Source organism: Petaurus breviceps, unplaced genomic scaffold, assembly GCF_028583685.1.
Source record: "Petaurus breviceps papuanus isolate PSGF00001 unplaced genomic scaffold, PetGlider_PUasm1.0 140, whole genome shotgun sequence".
Taxonomy (NCBI): domain Eukaryota; kingdom Metazoa; phylum Chordata; class Mammalia; order Diprotodontia; family Petauridae; genus Petaurus; species Petaurus breviceps.
This window is the reverse complement of record NW_027185698.1, coordinates 24,788,926-24,810,268: the sequence shown is the minus strand read 5'-3', so window position 1 is coordinate 24,810,268 and position 21,343 is coordinate 24,788,926. Positions and strand designations below refer to the sequence as shown.

The 21,343-nt window shown below is 41.8% G+C and overlaps 2 protein-coding genes across 3 annotated transcripts in view; one reads left to right on the top strand and one right to left on the bottom strand.

Annotated features, from left to right (window-relative positions):
• QDPR (quinoid dihydropteridine reductase) overlaps positions 1–21,343 on the bottom strand; it is a 167,660-nt gene that overhangs the window by 30,599 nt on the left and 115,718 nt on the right. Inside the window, exon 2 of one of the 2 annotated variants that reach the window (XM_069069290.1) lies at positions 917–1,053. In XM_069069290.1, coding sequence (XP_068925391.1) covers positions 917–1,018 — 102 coding nt within the window. In that variant the 5' untranslated portion in view covers positions 1,019–1,053. Of the gene's footprint in view, positions 1–916; positions 1,107–21,343 lie in introns of those variants that run through there. The other variant, XM_069069279.1, reaches the window with a different exon arrangement.
• The window catches only part of CLRN2 (clarin 2), a 16,180-nt gene continuing 8,641 nt past the window's right edge, over positions 13,805–21,343 (top strand). Inside the window, exon 1 of the mRNA XM_069073938.1 lies at positions 13,805–14,057. Within this exon, the coding sequence (XP_068930039.1) occupies positions 13,805–14,057 (253 nt within the window). The remainder of the gene's footprint in view (positions 14,058–21,343) is intronic.

The following is a 21,343-nucleotide window of genomic DNA, read 5'->3' as shown; positions in this document are numbered from 1 at the left end:
GGAAGGAAGGAAGGAAGGAAGGAAGGAAGGAAGGAAGGAAGGAAGGAAGAATTTGGTCATTCCTGTAATTTGTGAAAGTAGTAAAATAACAAAAGGTAACTAGTGGCAAGCCTAGGACTACTGAACAAAGGTGCTAAATGGAAATGTCCCTGGATTAAAAGAGCAAAAAGAAATAAGCGGGGGAGCCCTAGTCCTGATAGAATCCTGGGCTAGCGGGGATATTCCAGATCGAACTGACTCCCTTATTTGACACAAGAGGAAACTGAGACTCGGAGGGGTTTAGTGCCTTGCCCCAGGGAAGAAGGAAAAGAAGTCGTGTGAGACACTCATAACCCAATCTCCCGGGTGCCCTTTCTCGGTGGTCCAGCTTCCCCTCCCTCCAACCCGGGAGGCCCTGCCCCGCTACAAAAGGTAACTCTCTTTAAGCTTCGGGGCCATATTTCAACCCCACCCTAAAGAGAGCAAGAAGGTAGTCTAGAGGGGGGGGCGTGGGCGTATCCGAGCATGCGCCGGAAGAGAGGGGTCGTCCGTGTTTCGGGGTATCCTAGAGGGGAGGGCATGCATCCGAGCACAGGGGAGAGGTCCAGGTGTCTGGGGGTATCCCACAAGCGGGGGCGTGCATAGAAGCACAGGGGCGGGGTCTATGTATTCTACCGTACCTCAGAAGCGGGCGCTTGCACGCTAGCACGGGGAGGGGACACATGGGTTTGGGGGGCACCCTAGAAGCAGGAGCATGCGCAAGAGCAAGGCCGTGCACGCATGCATGGGCGGGTGTGTGCGCACGGAAGTACCCAACAAGTGAGGCCGTGCCCACAGGCGAGGACCCCACCCCCGGCTCGGGTGCTCAGAGGCACACACCAGCACACACCCATGCCACTTTTCCCTTCTGAGTCCCCGCGCCGCAGCGGTCGCTCACCCAGTTTCTGCCTCGGAAGGCCTGCACGCATTTGGTGCCCAGCGCGCCCCTGCCTCCGTACACCAGCACCAGGCGCGCGTCCCCCGCCGCAGCTGCCATCATGCCTGTCCTCCCGCGCCGCTGCTCCGGCCTCCCGCGAGCTCCGGCCCCGCCTCCCCCGCACGACACGTGCTGAGTGAGCCAGAGAGAGGGAGGCTGGCTGGGCTCCGCCCGCACGGGAGCGCTGCTGCCGCCTAGGCTGGCTGACCGCGGGGGGGGCGCGCCGCCCGGCTCCCCGCCCCGAGCAGAGGGCAGCGAGGGCTCCGCCTCCGAGGAGGGGCTCTGCACTCCGCCCTCCCCTGGAAGCCTGGCACCCGGGGGCTTGCGATCTAATGGGGCGGAGACGCCGGGCAAACTACCCTGCGCTAGGGAGGTGCTGGGTAAAGTGGAGAGGCTCCACAGGGGCCGGCTCGAGAATTAAGGAGGAAGGCCAGAGGCTGCTGGGCTGGGAGCCAAGGCCCGAGGGAGGGGGGAGAGATGGAGCGTCCTATGGGAGGGAGGAGCCCCAAGGCCCTGGACCCAAGGGGCCCAGAGTAACGCGGAAGGACATCCTCAGTGAACACCAGGATTTAGCTTGTTGTTGTAACTAGTGATACAACCATTCTCCTTGGGTTTTTTTTTCTTTCGAGGAACTGTATACCGAACTCAGTCCTACAAATAGTTCATTCAAAAACCATTGCACTCTGCCATTATTAAGTGCCTGCTGAATGCAAGTGTCCTACCAGGCTTTGCATTTATAGCCAGGACAGGGTAGGTCCCCTCCCGAAGCCAATCATCCACTGGCCCTGGACATAAATAAAGCACACCCTGCTTTAAAGAAACCTGTCTAACCAAAGGGAAGAGACGTGTCTACAAATTAGTTATGATACAACAGTGAATGTGATCAGGGAAACGGAGACTTCCCTGCAAGAGGAATTTGAGGAAGGAGAGATTAATTTCAGGGGAGGGGGGGAAGGTGGTGTGGAAGGTCTAATGGAGGGAGGTGGCACCGGATTTACAACAATAATCATCATAAAAGTAAGCACCAGCTGTTTATAGAACAAACAGTAAGATTCTGGGAGGAGATGGGAAATTTAGATATGCTACAGTCTCTAGCCAGATGGAATTATACTGTGTAGCAGTATCTAGGAGATTAGGATACTAACATATAAAATATAACATCACATCATAATTATGCACATCAGAATTACACAGTGTTGTGTGCTGTATGAAGAGAAGGGTCATTATCAGCTGGTAGTGGGCAGTGGTTGTTTGTCCCTGTATCAGGAATGCAATATTCACAATGCCTACGGCAATTATACATATGTTGATGTGGTTATTAATCACAAAATGTATCAGGCTTGCTATATGGGGAGTTAAGATAGAACATTTATTAAAACACCAAATGACTGAGTCCCAAAACCAGAAAGTCAAAACCATCAGAGTAGTTATGAAATTGGCACAGGCAGATAAAGTAGAAAGCACCCACATTCTCAAGCCTTTAAAACAGAACAGGCTACCTCAGGCAAAGGTCTTCCTCTCCCCACTCACAGCAACTACTCAGCTTCCAGGAAGCATGCTCCTAGCAGCTCTGGCCCCTGGCAGTCCTCAGCAGGAGTCCTTAGCAGAAATTCTGGCTGGCTCAAAAAGGGGTTCGCGCCTCCACCTCCACCTTGGCACTACCACTACCACTGCCGCTGCCGCTGCCGCCATGGCCACCACTGCTAGTCACTGCAGGAACTCTAGCTTGGCTTCCGCTTCCTCTTGCCCCACCCCTTCCTGCTACGTCAGCAAGTCCAATGGGGCAGGGAAGATCTTAAAAATTTACATTCCCATTACATTCGGCCCCAAGATCTTTCATGCCCATAGCATAGTCAATTTACTTTTGAATTAGCACTAAACATCTCTTAGGTCACATTTTCAAGATACAGAACTAAAGTTACCAAAGTGGCCACTGGGCCTTAAACAAACACAAAGTACATAGCATTATCACCTCAATTCAAAACAAAAGTCCAAATAAAGTTCTCTTGGGCAGGAGTGTCCTTCCCCTCACACAGCTCCAGCCCCTGCTTCCAAGTACAGAGGCTGGGCAACAAAACCAACAAGATGGGGTCCTTGGGGGTCCAAGGCACTTCATCCCACCCACCATAGTCACAAGTCCATCCTCCCCCTGGGTCCCAAACTGTGGGATGCAGCAAGGAAACACATTCAGTGCCCCTGCTTTACTGCTCAGTTCTTATCTTTTCCTGTGGCTGAATTCAGAACTCCTGGGTTCCTTCTCCTCCCGCAGGCGGCAGTCACTCCTGGCTTCTGCCCAGCTCCCCATGCAGGCAGCTCACCATTCTTGCTCTCAGCTCAGCGAAGTCTGCATGCAGGCCATTCTTCTCTCCTGCTCCATGGCTCCACAGAGTCACAGCTACCACAACTGAGAAACAATTATTCCAGTCCCCATACTTTCCTTTTACTCTGCAGCTCCTGTCCATGATGCCATTTTGTATCAGCAAGCACCCCAAGCTTCCCCAGGGTGGCTGCCAACACAGGTTCTTAGATCTGCTTTGTTAAAGGAAAGCAACTCAAAATGGGTTAACGAGCTTACTTTAATCAGTCAAATATGTATTGTTTACCTAATTCAGGGGAAAAAGGTCAGCACCCCGAACTTCAAAGTATACAGACAGAATTATCAAGACAAAAACAGATCAAGTAGACAGATTTCCAAACTGTCCAACCATTACATCCATACCAAACAACATCTGGGTTTCAAAGGGGGGGGGCCCCCCTGGACAATGGCTTTCCAGAGTTTTATCTGAACAAATCACAGAACACTTCTCAAAGTGAACCCCAAAACAAAGCCTCAAATTAGGGTTTACATACTCTTCTCTAGGCTCAGAGAATGTAACAACCTTCTGGACCCACTGGCCAATCAAAAAGTATCTACTGAAAAACAAGCCTCCCACCCCAGGCTCCAGGTGCACTTTAGCCTAGGGGCAGGGAAGATCTTTAAATTTACATTCCCATTACAATCCTTCATTCTGGAAAAGGACTAAGACATCAGGAAGATGATACCTTGACTTCGAAGTGAATTGGATTTAAGTGAGGGAGGGCTGTGCAAAGTCACCAGCCCCACTTTCCAGAGCCCCTTACTAGCTGGAAAGGTCTTATAGAGGAAGTAGCGCTTGAGTTGGGTTGTAAAGGATGAATAGGAAATCAACAGGGAAGAGTTCAATGTCAGGATTTCTACAGGGTAGAAGTTGATCTCAGTTCCAGCATCAGAAGGAAGTGTCATCTGCTGGGATGGGGGTGGAGGTGGTGAAATTCAGAGGAAGCCTGGAGGCTCACTCAGAAGCAACTACATCGGAGCCATACAGGAGAGCTCCATTGGGCATCATAAATGTGCCCTGAAAGTGGCTGGAATTATGTTGGACCCCGAGTAAAGGGTTTCTTCCCGGGCAGTCATTGTTGGCTCTCTGGGTTCTGATCTTTAAATGGACTTGTTCCATGTTTAAGCTTTCTGAGCTATATACAAGGGGAGTTGGTGGCAGCACACTGAGTAGCATCAAACAGGATGTTCCCTGATTATGTAAGTGAGTACAGCCAACTAGAGAAGAAGTCCGTCTTCTAATGTATTGTGTTCAGTGGTGGGTGCCATGTTTAGATAAACCAGAGAGCATCCACAGATGACCAGGAGAGTGAAGGACTCTGATATCAAGCCATATGAGGATTGGTTGAAGGAAATGGAGATAGTTATCCTGGAGAAGAGAAGAATTAAGGGGAAGTGTTAGCTGTCTTTAAATATCTGAATGGCTGTTATGTAATGCAAAGTCATGGAGATAGGAAATGGAATTCTGAGTTCAGAGGAAAACAAGGAGGCTTTGGCTAGAATATAGAGGTAATAAAGATTAGCTCTGAATAAGCTTGGAAAGGTGATCTGGAGACAGGACGGGAAAGGTAAGTGCAGTTTTGTTTTGTTTTTTAGAGTTTGTATTTTAGGGAGGGATGTAGTCAGACCCGTGATTTAGTCAGATTAATTTGGCTCATATGTGGAGCATAGATTAGAACTAAGAAACACTGAAAGGAGGGGAAGTAGGAGGGAATTATGTTGATCCAGGTAAGAGGTCACAAGGGCCTGAAGAGGCATGGTAGCCATTTGAATGGCAATGTATAAAAGAGATGTTGTTCAGTCAAGTCTGACTCTTCATGAACCCTTTTGGGTTTTCTTGGCAAAGATACTAATATGGTTTGCCATTTCCTTCTCCAGCTCATTTTACAAATGAGGAAACTGAAGCAAACAGGGTTGAGTGATTTGCTCAGGGTCACATAATAAGTGTCTGAGTCAGGATTTGAATTCAGGTCCTCCTGACTCCAGGGCTGGCACTCTATCCACCATACCATATAGCTATCTCTATAGGAGATATAGTCGAGATATAATCAACAAGATTTGGTAACTGAATGGATATGATGGGAGATAAAGGTGAATGGGGAGGTGAAGATGCCTCTGAGGCTGGAAACCTGGGTTTATTAGGGGATAATAATGAGTTCTATTTTGGATCTGTTGGGTATAATATGTCTATAGGGCATCCTGTTACAGGTATCTTAATAGATATTTGCTAGAATAGGACTGAAGCTTGTGAGAAAGATTAGAAGTGGATACATATTAAAAAAAAAAAGAAGTGGATACATATATCTGGAGTCTTCTGCAGAGAGAGTTAACCCCATGAGAACAGATGATATCAACAAGAAAGCAGGTATATAGAGAAAAAAGAAGCCCCAGGATAAATCCTTGGGGGACATCCACTGTTAGGACCGGAATGATAATCTTGCAACAGAGCCTGAGAAGAAATAATCAGACAGGTAGAAGGAGAACCAAGATAAACCAATATCACAAAATCCCAGAGAGTTTTATCTAAAGAGAATATTCAGGGGGAGGGATTGGTCAGTAGCGTCAGAGGCTGCCAAAAGGTCAAGAAAAGTGAGGACTGAGAAGTCATAAGATTTAGTTGTTATGATATCTGATGGAAACCAGGCTTGGAGAGAGCAGTTTTGGTTGAGTGGTGAGGTCCAAAGCCGAACAGGCCTTCTTCCCACAGTCAAGTGCTTTTATATTTGTTCTAATAGCCTCATGAACTTGAATCTTTCAGCTTTAGAAATACTTTGACTTGGCAGATTGTGCCCACCAACACTCTTATAAATCTTTGAAAACATTAATACTCTGTATTTATTAAGCAAACAGAAGGAAAACACATGCTGATCATATTGGGGAATGTTTTTATTCAAATACAAATATACAGATCATTACTCAGCAGAAATTAGTTCAATCAGAGCTTTGACAGAATCTAAATATAAATTACATACATACCAGTAACAGAAAAAAATATATGTAAAAAGAAGGGAGGTGACTAGGGTAATGTTCACGAACAGAAGAAGACATACAGGTACATGGATATCTGTGGACAAAAGTTAAAGCTGTAGCTTTCAGGGTAAAGTATTTTGGGAAAGATAGGACACAGCAGTAAACCTTTTCCCAGGGTCCTGTTAAGACCATCTTTTCTAGGTTGCATTGAAGCATATGGTTAGGCAGGAATAAAATGAGAAAGTCTCTAAGCCTCAAGACTTTCAGAAGATGAGACAAAGAAAAACTCCTCCAATATAAACTCAGAGAATGTGAGCCCCTCTGACTTCACTCAAGAGAGTGAGAGTGTGTTCCAGTACCCTTTTACACCTCTCCAGGTTACACAAAAACATCACAAAGTTCCCCTTCCCAAAACAAGAAGCAGAGAGAAAAAGAGCCCAAGAGAGAAACCTGCCTGGAATATACATACATAAGAAGAAAAATCATTGCTTTGAGATCAGATGACAGAGGGACCACTTGTAGCTGGAGTTATCAGGAAGGGCTACTTATCTGGTATTAGGAGTAAACACTTGAGAGCACCCTAGCATATGAAACATAACATATTCACATATTCTATGACCCCAGGGAAAGCTAGTTAAGCTCTCAGCACTGAAGTGACTATATAAGACTGCAAGTTATAGAACAAGACTGATCTACATTGACAGAGAAAATTCCCTCACTGGGAGTTGCCTATACTAAGGAAATCACAGGTTCAGAACCAAAAAATATGCGATATAATAAAATCCCCAATGGATAACCCTGAGTCTACAGTGTCTGTTCATTACCGACAAACTCCTCAACCCATTCAAATCTGGCTTCTATTCCTACAGCTCTACTGAAATTAGTCAGAGGGGTCACTACTGACTTCTTCATCACACTGCCTATCCAAAAGTTATCACTTATTCTCACTTAGAGATAGATCCATTCTTTTTTTCTTGACATACATCTTTCTGTTGACCCACTTTTATCACTTGTCCTGCCTAAGTCTTCTTTCATAGGGTGTTGCCAACCTGCATTATTGTAGAGTATAAATATTTTGCAGAATAGCGTATATAAAGACAAAACAGAAATAACCAAAACCTACTCCTGCCCTTCATGCCCTTTTGTCTCAGATAGAAGAGGTGACATGTCTGTTTGAGCCCCATATAATGATTACTCACACAATAAAACTGAATTGTCAAGGAAAGCTGAGGAAACAGAGAGGGAGGGCTATGTGAGTCAGGCAGTGGGGGACAGGAACTTTTTTTTCTCAGAGCTCCTGGTTTTGGAGTGTGTCTATAGAGTGGTTAAAGATTTCCTTAGTCTGAAAAAAGCTACAAGCTTTGGTAAGTACTCTGTTTTGTGTTATCTTATTCCTTTTATTGATTCTGTGCCTACATATAAAAATATGTACCTATATGTAAAATATAGGTGTTACATTTAAACTTACATATTATATTTAAGCTATCCAGCAGAAAATTCCATTATAATATGGCCACAAAGGGCTTTGCAAATTATAGTTGATTCAGGGAAGAGGTGGGGGTTTGCTGATGGGATAGGGGTTCTGGGCTATTTTGTTTGGCTAAAGCCCCTGTAAAGTAACAAGACCACTGGGGCCACTCAGAGAGACAGAGTCGGAGATGAGGTATAGAAGATGGCTCATTATCTAAGAAACATGGATAGACTGGAATTTGCTCCCTTCCCAGGTTAGAGGGACACATAGCCCAAGAAAGTGCTTGGATTCCCCCATCCTGCTTCTTTTAGTGAATAAGATCAAATTAGTTGTTACCAGTGCCACCTAGTGGTTACATTTTTCTAGCCCCTCATTGCTCATGAAGAGTTTTAAATACATTATCACATTTGAATCCCCCAACATGATGAAATAGATGGCGATAACCCTTGCCATCTTCACCCCTGTGATACAATGGAAGGAACAATGGCTTTGGAGTCAAAAGACTTGAATTTAAAATTCCACTTCTAAAACTTCTTCCATGTATGACAAATCACTTAGCTTCCCTAGGTCTCAGTTTCCTCTTCTGTAAAGTGAAAAGGTTGGTCTAAATCAAGCGTTCTTAACTTTTTTTGTGTCATGGCAGTGTGGTGGGAGCCTAAAGAATATCTTCTTAGAATAATGATTAAAAAGGAAACTATATTGAGGTACTATTTTAAAAATATTTTGTTTTTAAAAGAGTAGTTCATCGGTCTCAGGTTTAGAACTTCTGATCTAACTGGACTCTAAGGTTCCTTCCAATTCTAGATCTATGAGCTCTAAGTGAGGTGGGAAAAATAAATGAAAATAATGCAGGTAGGATAAGCCCTAAAAATAAGTGTTTGGTAGCTTCCAACCATAGACACATAAAGATGTCCAAGTAGATAAAAATTTAAGTAGGTATCATTGTTATTCAGCCATTTTTGGGTCATGTCTGACTCTTCATGACCCCATTTGAGACTTTCTTGACAGAGATACTGGAATGGTTTGCCATTTCCTTCTCCAGCTCATTTTACTGATGAGGAAACTGAGGTAAACAAGATTAAGCCTAGAGTACCACAACTCATATCTGAGGCCTATTTGAATTCAGGAAGAGGAGGCTTTCTGACGAGGCAGAGCACTCTATTCACTGTGCCACTTAGCCGCCCCCTAAGTAGGCATATAATAAATTTTAAAAATAGACATAATATTTAAAAGTCTATTGGCTGTCTTATCCAAAAGAAAAAGGAATAGCCCATAGGCATATCCTTTGTCTAGAGAAGTCAATTTAATCTGGGTTCCCTATAGCTGGAATATTCTGCTCCCCTGTCTTCACCTATTAACATCCTTCACAGCCTAGTTAAATGTTACCTCCTCCATAAAGCCTTCCTGGATTCCCCGCCAGGGTAGGGCTATTTAATCTTTTTTTGTGTGTCATGGAACTATTTGGCATTCTGATGAAGCCTATGGACCCCTTCTCAGAATGTTTTAAATGCATAAAATAAAAGAACATAGGATTACAAAGGAAACCAGTTATATTGAAAAAGTTATCAAAGAGTGTTTAAAACCAGTTTATGGCCCCCAGATTAAGAACCCTCTCCCCCAGTAAGAAATATTTCCTCCCTCATCTAATTATATGAATTGAACATTATATGCATGTAATCATAATTACATATTTCATTTACCTGTCTATTGTAGAACATTCTCAAAACATGGTCAGTTACCTTGGAAGTACCATCATTTCAGAATGTCCCTAGTTTTGTGTGTTTTGTTCAATTGATATTAGCCATAGCCAAGGTGCATCTTTGCCAGGTGTGCTCCTGGCACGTAGCAGAATGACCACAATCCTTGGAGTTAAAAGACGAAGGCCATATTCAAGCCCATGATCCTTACTCACTGGCTATGTTGCCTTGTTCAAGTCACTTAACCACTCTGAGCTTCAGTTATCCCACCTGAAAAATAGGAAAAATGACACCAAAGTTATTCAAGGTTTTATAAACTCACATGAGATCACATATGGAAGACATGTTGTAGCCATAAACTGATATATATAAATCTGCCATTGTTATGTGATATGAGTACTACTTGGAATGACAAAGCAATGGACTTGGGGGCACCTGGGTTCAGATCCCAGCATAACCTATGTCCGCACCATGCTTTCTTATCTATATCAAATCATTTGCTTCCAGGCTCAGGGTGGCTATTTAGAGGAGAACAAAAAGCCTGGAGATCACACCATATGCCCTCACTGGAAAACCAGAGGAGTGCACACTCGAAAAGAGCAAAAAGCCATGGCACAAGGAAGAGGTATGGGCACTGGTATCCAAATTTGGCTGCCTCTGTTTCTTTCTGTTGTCTTTAAAATTTTGCTTTCCTGTTTGCTATATATGGCATGGGGAACGAGCAACTGGTATAACCAGACTGACTTGAAGACTGAGACTAGGGGTAGCTAGGTGGCACAGTGAATAGAGCACCAGCCCTGGAGTCAGGAGGACCTGAGTTCAAATCCGACCTCAGACACTTAACACTTATTAGCTTCATTACCTTGGGCAAGTCACTTGATCCCAATTGCCCTGTCCTCCCCCTCCAAAAAAAAAAAGACCAAGACTGTCACACCATGGTAGCTACAAATGCCAGGGCCCAAGATTCTATCTCCAGTAATTCAGATCAGAGGATGAAAGAACCAAGACTATGACCCCAAAGTAGGGTGGAAATCAGCTCAACTGAGGCAAGTCTGAAGCTGGAGTAGAGACTGGCAAATATTGAAAAAAAAAATACCATTAGCCAGTCAGCTAGAGAAGAAGAAAAAAAAATCTCTCTAATCCTGCTTCCCGTGCTTTCTCTTGGTATAGTCCCAACCCAGAGTACAAAGAATGAAACAATCCCTTCCCTCAATGAGCTAACATTCTACACCAGTTACTTAACCTCTGAGCCTCAGTTTCCTCATCTGTAAAATTTTTGGACAAGATGTCCTCTCTGGTCCCTTCTGGTTCTAAATCTGTGATCCTATAATTTTCATTAGATTTAAGAAACTGTATGGTCGCAGTATTCTGCATACTTACATCCTGTGGATGTGGAGGTTAATTGACTAAGAGAGATTACTGATAAAAGTGCTGTAAATTTCATATTTTTTACACTTTGAGCAGTATCCCAAATCTTCCAAGATTGCAGACCTGGCCAACAAGGATTTAATGCCCAGTGCTGCCACTTGAAGCCTGATGCAGTAGGAAGTAAACAGTATAGGTACTTGCAGGCTGACCACCCATTCATTTCCAGGGGAAATATTTCAGCCTTTGTACTGTACCACACATGCACCAGAGAAGAACTGAGGGGGCTGGGACCTGGAGGCTATAAACCTTTATAGACTTAAGAAAGGCATCCTATGAGCTATTTTGGAGTTCTGTGACTACTGTAGTTCCCCAAAGGGTATAAGGTATATACACAACATATCATATCAGTTTGGATACTTCCAAATTATATAACTCTTCCTCCATGCCTGGAATGCATTCCCTTCTTACTTCTACATCATAAAGCCCCTCTCCTCTGAGATGATGCCATATCTGATTCCCCACCTGCTAGGGCCTTCCTTTTCCAGCTACCTTGTATTCAACTACTTTGTACTTATTCACTTTATATTTATATATATATATATGTTACATTAAAATATTATCTATTGTATAAAACATATTGTAAATATAAAATAGAAATATTTATATGGAAATATAAAATATATATTATCGTAATATATAAATGTAAAGTGAATTAATACAAAGTAGTTAAAAGTATGTATTATGTATGTGTGTACGTATAAATGTATATAAACATACACACTTGTTTCTGTTACTGGAATGTAAACTCCTTTGGAGTGGAGATGTTTCATTCTTTGTACTTGTATCTCCAGGGCCCAGTACACTGCTGGGAACATAGTAGGCATTTAATAAATACTTGATTGATCGATTAATAACTTTATAAAAGTCACTTTAGGGGCGGCCAGGTAGCACAGAGAGTAAGAGCACCGGCCCCAGTGTCAGGATAACCTGGGGATTGAATCCGGGCCCAAAAATTTAGCACCCACCCAGAAACACCTGGCCATGTAACCTTGAGCAAGTTACTTAACCCCAATTGCTTAAAAAAAAAAAAAAAAAGAAAAAACACTTTACCTTTCAGGGCCCAAATTTCTTCTTGTAAAATGACAGGGTTGTCAGGGGGGGCAGGTAGCACAACAAGTAGGAGCACCGGCCCCAGTGTCAGGATGACCTGGGGGATTGAATCTGGGCTCAGATACTTAGCACCACACCCAGAAATAACTGGCCGTGTAACCTTGAGCAAGTTACTTAACCCTAATTGCTTTAAAAAAAAAAAAAGTTAAAAAATAACAAGGTTGTGTTAGATAAGTGGTTCTCAAAGTAATGTCCTTTAACTCAGGACCCTTTCAGAAGATCTATAAGGCAAAATTTTTTTGTTCTAATATGAAAGCATTATTTGTTTATTCAAATACTCCATTTTTCCACTGCATCTTTGTGTGAGGCCCAATTTTTTTCATATACTTCAACCAAAACAATATATCACAACAGATTAAATGCAGAAGCAGATATGAGAACCCAGCTATCTAACATGAAGCCAGAAATTTAAAAGATTTGAAAAAACATATATAAAACAATGCCACTCTTCTCACAATTTTATCTGTTTTGGAAAATATCGTTATTTTTTCATAAAAAACATGTTCATATGTAATTTTAAAATTATTTCATATTGGTTATTTTTATATGATTATTTCTTCATGAATAAATACATATTTTAACATTTTATTGGTTTCAGTTTCTAATATGAGAACTATTAATAGATATAAAGCATGTAAACAAACTCTATTGTGCTCAATAATTTTTAAGAGTATAAAGGGGTCCTGAGACCAAAATGTTTGAGACCCATGGTACTGAATGTTTGCTAAAGTCTCATTCAGCTCTAAATTCTATTATCTCAAATAGATTTATCATGTCTTACTCTTTTAGTACAGTTATTTGTGTATTTGTCTTGTCTTTGCTAATAGATTACAAGCCCCATGAAGACAAGAATGTAGCCTGTTTATCTTTGTACCTCTTTATTGACTACTGTATTTATTGCCTTGTAATGATGATGATGATGATGATGATATATGTGTATATCTTGCTTTTACAAGTTACTGTCCTCATGATAGCCCCAATTTACAGATGAGGAAACTGATGATCAGAGAGGTTAAATGACTTGTCATTTAACTGAGCTATTTCATGACAAAGCCAGAATTGTTTTTCCTCCCAGGCTGGTGTTCTTTCCAGTACATACTGCTCTGTGCACTCAATGCTGTGAATCTACAAACTGATTTATGTTGCAATTTTACACTCTGAAGATTCATCCAGTGACAAATCCAGGTGTCATAAAGCACTGTTTATACACTTTAGTTGAATGTGTTGGAGAAAGGAAGGTCATTTCCTCGTGTTATTAGTTGTCCTAAGAGATCTGACAGCAGTGACATTTAGAGAAAGAGAGAAAGGTCTTGGCAGAGATAAAAGACTTGGCATTTGATACAGTCTCATTATCAGCAAAATTCTTGTGCCATATCAGTTGATTTTTCCCCCTCAACTTTTTTTAATACCCGTTAGACACTTCTTTACAATCTCATCTCCTTAGTTTTGCCCCCCCAGTGCCTTTGAAGTACTTATGATAAGCACCCCAGTGTGATTTGAATATTTAAAGCAGGGGACAATTAAACCATCAGCTGAAACTCTAGTCAGAGGCTGATATAGGGTTACTTCCTCCAGGAACAAACACCACCCTCTCTGCACACTTGAGTCTAATGAAGGCTGTCTGTGCCACCATTTCGGGATGTTGTCATAGTAAGCATGTGCTTGGGCAGCAAGGGAAAAGGAGGAAGAAAACGCACTTCACGATGTCCCCTATTGAAAAGCTGACTTTGGACTGGAGGATTTCCCCGCACCCGAGAAATGCCGCTGTCCCTTACTGCTGCCTCGTGGCCTGGGGATGAATGCTTAAAACCACCAGGATGCCTGGATGTTTTAAGAAGACGTGGTTCGGCTTGGCGTCCTTGCTGAGCTTCTCATCCTTCCTATTGATCATCATTGCTCTGGCAGTCCCCAAGTGGATGAGTGGGAAGATCCTGTGTCAGACTGGAGTCGATCTGGTCAATGCCACAGATCCAGAGCTTGTTAAATTCATTGGGGACATTTACTACGGACTCTTCCGGGGCTGCAAAGTGCGGCAGTGCGGCCTGGGGGGCCGGCATTCCCGATTCACCAGTGAGTATCATGTGTTCCCTGCACGCCATGGAAACTGGTTTCTACTTAAAACTCTTTAAACTAGTAAGTTTTATCGAGTGTAGAATTCATTTGTCTTCTGAGGGAAGAAATGTTTGCTGGGAGGGCACCCAGTGGGCCAGACTATGTGCTAAACTGTCAGTAAGTCAGTCGGTCACTCAAATCAGCATTTATTAAGTGCCAGCTGTGGGCCTTAAAAAAAGCAGTAGGGATACAAAGAAAGGCCAAAGACAGTCCTGTCCCTGTTTTTCAAGGAGCTCACAGTCTGATGGAGAAGCCAACATGCAAACAACTATGTACAAACAAGCTATATACTGGATAAACTGGAAATCACCAAGACAGGAAAAGTACTAGTATTGAGGTGGGCCAGGAAAGGCTTCTCCTTGAAGATGGGATTTACCTGGGACTTGAAGCCCAGTAGCCAGGAAGAAAAGATAAGAAGGGAAACAATTCCAGGCAGGAAGCAGCCAATGGAAATGCCCATTGCTCTCCATGAGAACAGGGGCAGAGTACTGTTATCAACATCAAAGGGATGTGAGTTATTATCATTATTATTTGGGTGGGAAGAACACTGGACTGTGAGTCACAAGTCCTCTGGCACCGAATAGGCAAGTCACTCCGCCTTTCTCATCTATAAAATGGGAATAATAATTCTTGCTCTACCTATCTCATAAGGACTGTTGTGAAGAAAGTGCTTTACAAATTACAGTAATACATAAACATGGCCTGTTTTTAAGAATTTGCTAGTTAATGTTATTTAAGCATCTGAAATGATAGAGAATTTTTAAAATTGAGATGTGGGTGTCTGTGACCACATTTAATGACTGACTTTCCAGGGATATGTGTGTATGAGAAGACACACACACACACACACACACACACACACACACACACACATTGAGAGACAAGCTCAAGCTGGTTTAATGGAAAGAAGGCCTTTGTTTACCACCTAAATGAGTGACCTCATACTTATTCCTTGTGTACATATGAACAGTTCTCCGGGCCATGTTTTCCTCATCAATGAAATGAAAAGAGGCATCATGGCTTTAGTGGATACCAGAGTGCTGGGCCTAGAGTCAGGAATACCTACATTCATATCTCACCTTTAACACTTGCTAACAGCATCATCTCTAACAAGTCCCTTAACATCTATATGCCTTATATAATCCATCAATCCACAAGTATTTATTATACACCTGTGACATTCCAGGGACTTGCTATGCTAGGCAATGGGATTGTTAATTTTTTTTTAATGAAACTGTGTTTATAAGAAGCTTACATTCTACTGGGGGATGAGGGAACAGGGAAATAAATAATAAAGTACAAATATGAGTTGAGATTGCATATAAACAAAGTAAATACAAGGGGATTTCATTGGATAGACTCTACCAGCTGGAAAGATCAGGAAGGGCTTTGTGTAGGAAGTGACATTTCAGCTGGGCTTTGAAAGAAGCTGGGCAGTCTAAAAGGCAGAGGTGTGTGTGCCTTCCAAGTGCAGGTGACAGCTTGGCCAAGACCCAGGTAAGGAGAATGGAATGCCACATTGGAGAAACAGCAAGGAGGCCAGTTTGGCTGGACAGTAGGGCATGTGAGAAAGAATCATGTAAAGTCTGGACACATAGGAAATCTCATTTGCATATTTTCAAGAAATGAAATGAATGAAATTTTCAACAACATTTTATTTAATTAGCATAAATTTTAGCCATGACCATTTCATATGGAATAAAAACTTTCATTAGCTATTGGGGACTATTTTCCATATTAATGAGAGTAATTTACTTTAATTAATGAGATTTCCTATGTGTCTCCTATCTCTTCTTATGAAATCTCATTTATGCTAATTAAATAAAATGTTGTTGAAAATTTCATTCATTTCTTGAAATGTGCATTATGAGACTTCCTATGTGTCCAGACTTTAGGGACACTCTGTAAACCTGGAAAGTAGGCTGCAGCCAAGTTGTAAAGGGCTTTAAATGCCAAACAAAGAAGTTTCTAGAGGCAATGTAGAGGGGAGAGAAAGGGTTACTGGGATTACATGGTCAGACCCCAGCCTTAGGAATACAACTTTGGCAGCTTTGCAGAGGATGGTTTAGAGAGGAAAGAGGGTAGATGAGTAGAGATCAGCTAAGAGGCTATTGAAATAATGTAGGCAAGAGATGAGAGCTGGAACCAAGGCAGTGGCCCTATGAGTGGAGGAAAGGAATGGATGGATACAAGAGATGCAATGCAGGTAAAATCAGCCAGACTTGGCAACTTATTAGAAAGACAGGAGTGTGAATGAGAGAGGAGTCAGGGACTCTGAAGTTGTGAACCGGGTAAGTGGAAGAATAGTTCCCCTCCCCATCCCTCCAGCAATAGGGAAGCTATGGGGGAAAAGACAATGAATTGTTTAGACATGTTAAGTTCAAGATGACTCCAGAACATCCATTTTGAACCTTCCAACAGACAGTGGGAGATAGAAACCAGAGCTCAGGAAAGAGACCAGACTTGGGAAGACATGACAGACTCAGGAGTCATCTGCCTCAAGATGAGAGTTGAACCCATGGTAGCTGATGAAATCACCCAGGGAGTGTATGGATAAGAAGAGGTCCCTGGACAGAGCCTTGGACACCCACAGCAACTCTCTAAGACTTATCTACTAAGTCACAGACAGGTGTTTGGGGGGGGGGAGGGGAGGCAGTGTTCCCTGAAGAACTTAATCACCAGTCTTTCCTATTTGGGTAAAATAAATGTCTTTGGCCAGATCAGTGGTTCCTATTAACTGGGTCCATTTAGTGGTTCCTATTTAGTAGTTCACAAACTTCTTGGGTGTTCATGACAATGGTCCAAGGAGTTCACACTAAAAATCTTTAGTGGAGCCTTAAGTAGTAAATAATTGCAGAATATTATGAGCAGCATATTAAATTACCCTGAGGGTTCATAACATATTTTATTTTGTTGTAGGATGGGATTCACAGAACAAAATTATAGGAGACCAGTGAGCTAGATAATCTATAAGACCCCTCCTGGTTCTAAATATCTTGTTCAATTAAATTCAACAAACGGTGTAGTAGGCACTGAGGATAAAAAAAAAAAAAAAAGCAAAAGAGTTCCTGTTCTCCAGAAGCTTATATTATATTGGGGTGGGGGTAGGGGGAGACAACAAGTACACAGATGAGTGTGTGTGTGTGTATACACATACATATATATCTACATACATACACACACATACCAAATAATGTCAGAGGAAGAGGGAAATCACTAACGACTAGAGGGAGGATCTGGAAAGGCCTGATGTAGGAGGTAACATTAGAATGTCAATATATCTAGGAATGTCAAGAGATAGGATATAGGATAGCAGAATGGAAAGAGTACTCTTTGGGGAGTCGGAGGACCCAGGTTCAAATCCCATCTCTGACATCACTTATGTGACCTTGGGCAAGTCACTTCAATTCTTGGGGCCTCAGTTTCCTTAAGAGGAAAATTACGGTGTTGGATTAGATGACTTCAGAGGTCCCTTTAAGCTGTAGATCTGTGATTCTATTTTTTCTTTTTTTTTCTTTTTGGAGGGCAATTGGGGTTAAGTAACTTGCCCAAGGTCACACAGCTAGTTTTGTGTGTGTGTGTGTGTGTGTGTGTGTGTGAGTGTGTGTGTGTGTGTGTGTGTGTGTTAAGTGTCTGAGGCTGGATCTGAACTCAGGTGTTCCTGACTCTGGGGCCTGCGCTCTACTCACTGCGACACCTAGCCGCCTCGATCTATTTTTTTTTTTAAATGAGGACAAAGAGCATTTCAGACTTGGGGGAACATCCTATGCATTGGCAGTAGGTAGAATACTGTCCCAGAGTCAAACGTGTTTTTAATGCTAAAAATATCTCTATTGACTGTATCATGTCCTCTGACTTTCAGATTTGTACCAGTCTCTTTTTTAAATTATTTTTTTCTAGATTTGGAACCCACTGATGATAAAACAACTATACAAATAGACACAATTCTGAGAGATGAAAAACAAAACAAACTCCAAATATTCACAAATAATTACAAGAACATCAGTGATCCCTTCTGATTTCTTCTTTTGTGTATTTTTTTTTCTGATTTTGTCACCATGATTTTTTAAACAAAGAATCATCATAGATATAGAATTAGAAAGCTCCTTGGAGATCATCTAGCCCAAACCACTCATTTTAATTTATCAATTGATAAATATTTATTAAGTTCATACTATTTTCCAGGCACAGAAAAAGAGAAAAATGGTCTCTAGTCTTAAGGAATTTATTTTAATGAAACAATTGCGGCCTTGGAACAGTTTAAGTAATTTGGAGCTGAAATGTCAACCAGTACCTCTGGACATCTATTGTCCCCCAATACAGTCAGTGTATTTAAGGGTGGTCTCTGATACAGCAGAAAGAGAATTGGATCTAGAGTCCCAGGGTCTAGGTTCAACCCCCACTTTGACATTTACAACTTGTGATTTTAGGAAATCACGTAACCTCACTTGGCCTCAGTTTTTCCAAGTGGAAAATAAGGAAATTGAACTAGATAGTGTGTCCCTTCCACCTCTAAATCTGTAATCCTTGGGTGGTCCTGATTCTGCCACCTCCCCTCTGCATGATTTCACATAAGCTTTTCCATACTTCCTTATAATCTTCATATCTGTCATTTTTGGTAGTGTAATACTCTTCAGAAAGAACTTCTTATTAAATGTGTAGCAAAAATGATATTTTTAATATAAACAAAATGAATGCCAATGGATGTCAGTAATTTAGTTACTACCATGAAAGAAAAAAAATACTTCCATATAGTCTTCATATCTATCATTACTGATAGATAATAACTTCAGAAAGAATATTTTATTAAATGTGTAACAAGACTGATATTTTTAACATTAACAAATATTTTTAACATAAACAGATTGAATGCCAATGGATATCAACAGTTACTCCCATGAAAGAAAAAAATTATTACTAGAGTTTTAATGGAATTTTGAGGAAAAAATCTTTTTAAATTAATAAAAATTGACTCATTAATTTTAGGGAATCAAGATTCTATAAATATAATTGTACCAATTAAATTCAAGGAACTGGGAAAATAGCTTCATAAAGACAAAAATTCATTTGTGTATACTTAATAAGGAATAATATTATTTTTTTCAATAGCACCTGATTAAGAAAGTCAACATATTCTTTGAAGGGAGTTTAAAGCATAAGGGTACAAGCAGAAACAGAACTGGGTTTGAAGTCAGAATTTGAACTCAGGGGAGTTGAAATCCCAGTTCTGCCATTTACATCTCTGTGATTTATTAGGCAAGTGTCCAATATCTTCGTCTGGAAAATAGGAATAATTATATTTGTAACACCTACCTCATGGGTGGTTGTAAAGTTCTAATGAGATAATAAATGTTAGTAAGTCAGTCAACCATCATTTATTAAGGACCTACTATGTGCCAACCACCATGCTGATTATTGGGGCTGTAAAGAGAGGCACAAATAGTCCCTGTCCTCAGAGAGCACATGTTCTAATGGGGGAGATGACGTGTAAATAACTTTACATGTAAAAAATTGCATGTAAATAACATGTAAATAAGGTACAAACATGATATCTACAGTACCAGTGGAAAGCGCTTCCTAATCCAGGACCTATTTAGCAGGACTAAAGTCAGGAAGATCTGAGTTCCAATGTGCGCCCAGATATTTAATAGCTGTATGACCCTAGGCAAGTCACTGAAACTCTGTCTCAGTTTCCCCAGCTATAAAGTGAATAATAACAAAGGGTTGTTGTGAGGGTAAAATGAAATAATTTTTGTAAAGTGCTTAGCACCGTGCCTGGAATACAATAGGTGCCCTATGAATGCTTATTCTTTTCTTCCTTCCCCCCAAAACTGTGAAATGCTCATAAAGAGCTGCAGGTTCTGGGACCACAGTGGTGGCACAGGGGACAGCCCTCTGAAGGCTCAGCTAGATCAGGGGAGAAGATCTAGAGATGTCTCTCTGCTCATCCTGGGTCACTCTTGTCCTTGTCTTCCCACAGAGCGTCCAACCAACATGTTGAAGGTATTCCTCACTTTTGCTTGAACACAGAATGAAGCATTGGGCAATTGTGGTTACTCCACCAAATACACGGCTTCATTCCTAGATTTTTCCACTGTAGGACTAATATGGCCGTTCTGTGAGTCTCCCCAACAACAGAAAGTAAAGCAGCCCCCCTTCTCTGTACAAGCAAGCATACACAATGTATTTGTCCCTGAAGAAGATCAGTGGGAAAGAGAATAAGCATCCCCCCAAACCAGAAGTATCCCTGAGTGAATAATAATAATAATAGCCTTGAGCGGGATGTTAGAATTATTTGAACGCCTCTTTGGCTGGAGACACTTCAGAATGAGGCAGATACCCATCTCTCCAGGGTGTTTTAGATACAGCTCCGCTTGGAAGCCCTGAGCAGTTTCTTTCCTTTGCTGGCTTGCTTTTGGGCTGCAGAGTGACAGCCAATTATGCAGCAGATTCATTCTCCAGCCAAGGGTAGGTCTTCATCTCTGCCTCTTGGAATTCCTGACTCCCTTCAAAGACCAGCTCAAGTAACATTTCCTGCAGGAGGTCCTCTTCCAATGCATGACTGATTCCCTCTACAAAGCTGGTCTGTATTTGCATAGCTTAGATTTTGTACTTACTTATCTGAATGACTGCTGTGTCCCCTAGTGGAGTCTCTCAAGGACCATTTCAATTTTATCTTTGTTCTTCCAGGACCTCGCACCATACTTCGTTTATAGTGAGTATTTGATAAATACTTCTTGATGAGTTGGTCTGATAATCCCAGGACTATGTATTTGCTTACCCTAAGATCATTTCTTCAAACTAATGTCACTAACACTAGTCACTGGGGAAACAGGTTGGCTGGACAATTGCTCTACTTTATTCCTCAACATCAACAAACATCAACATTTCAATATTATAAACAACACCCCCCCAAAAAAAAAAGGCCCAAGGATTGCATACGAAAAGGTCGTATCTAGTTGGGGATAGCCCCAAGAAACAGCTTTTACTCACTAGTGAGTGACTAAGGTCTAGCCATAGATTGTCTTATTTGGGGAAGAGATAGATAGAGGAGGAGGAAGTTGCCATAGTTTAATTCTTATCTCTATAAAGATGGCTCCAAGATCTGTGAATCCAACTCTAGTCTTTCCCCTGGAATGCCATCTTGAATCACCAAGGACCTGTTGGTCTTCTCTATTTGAATTCTCTATAGGCATCTGTAGCAGCAAGCACCCCAAGCGTCCTCAGGGTTTGCAGCTACCACA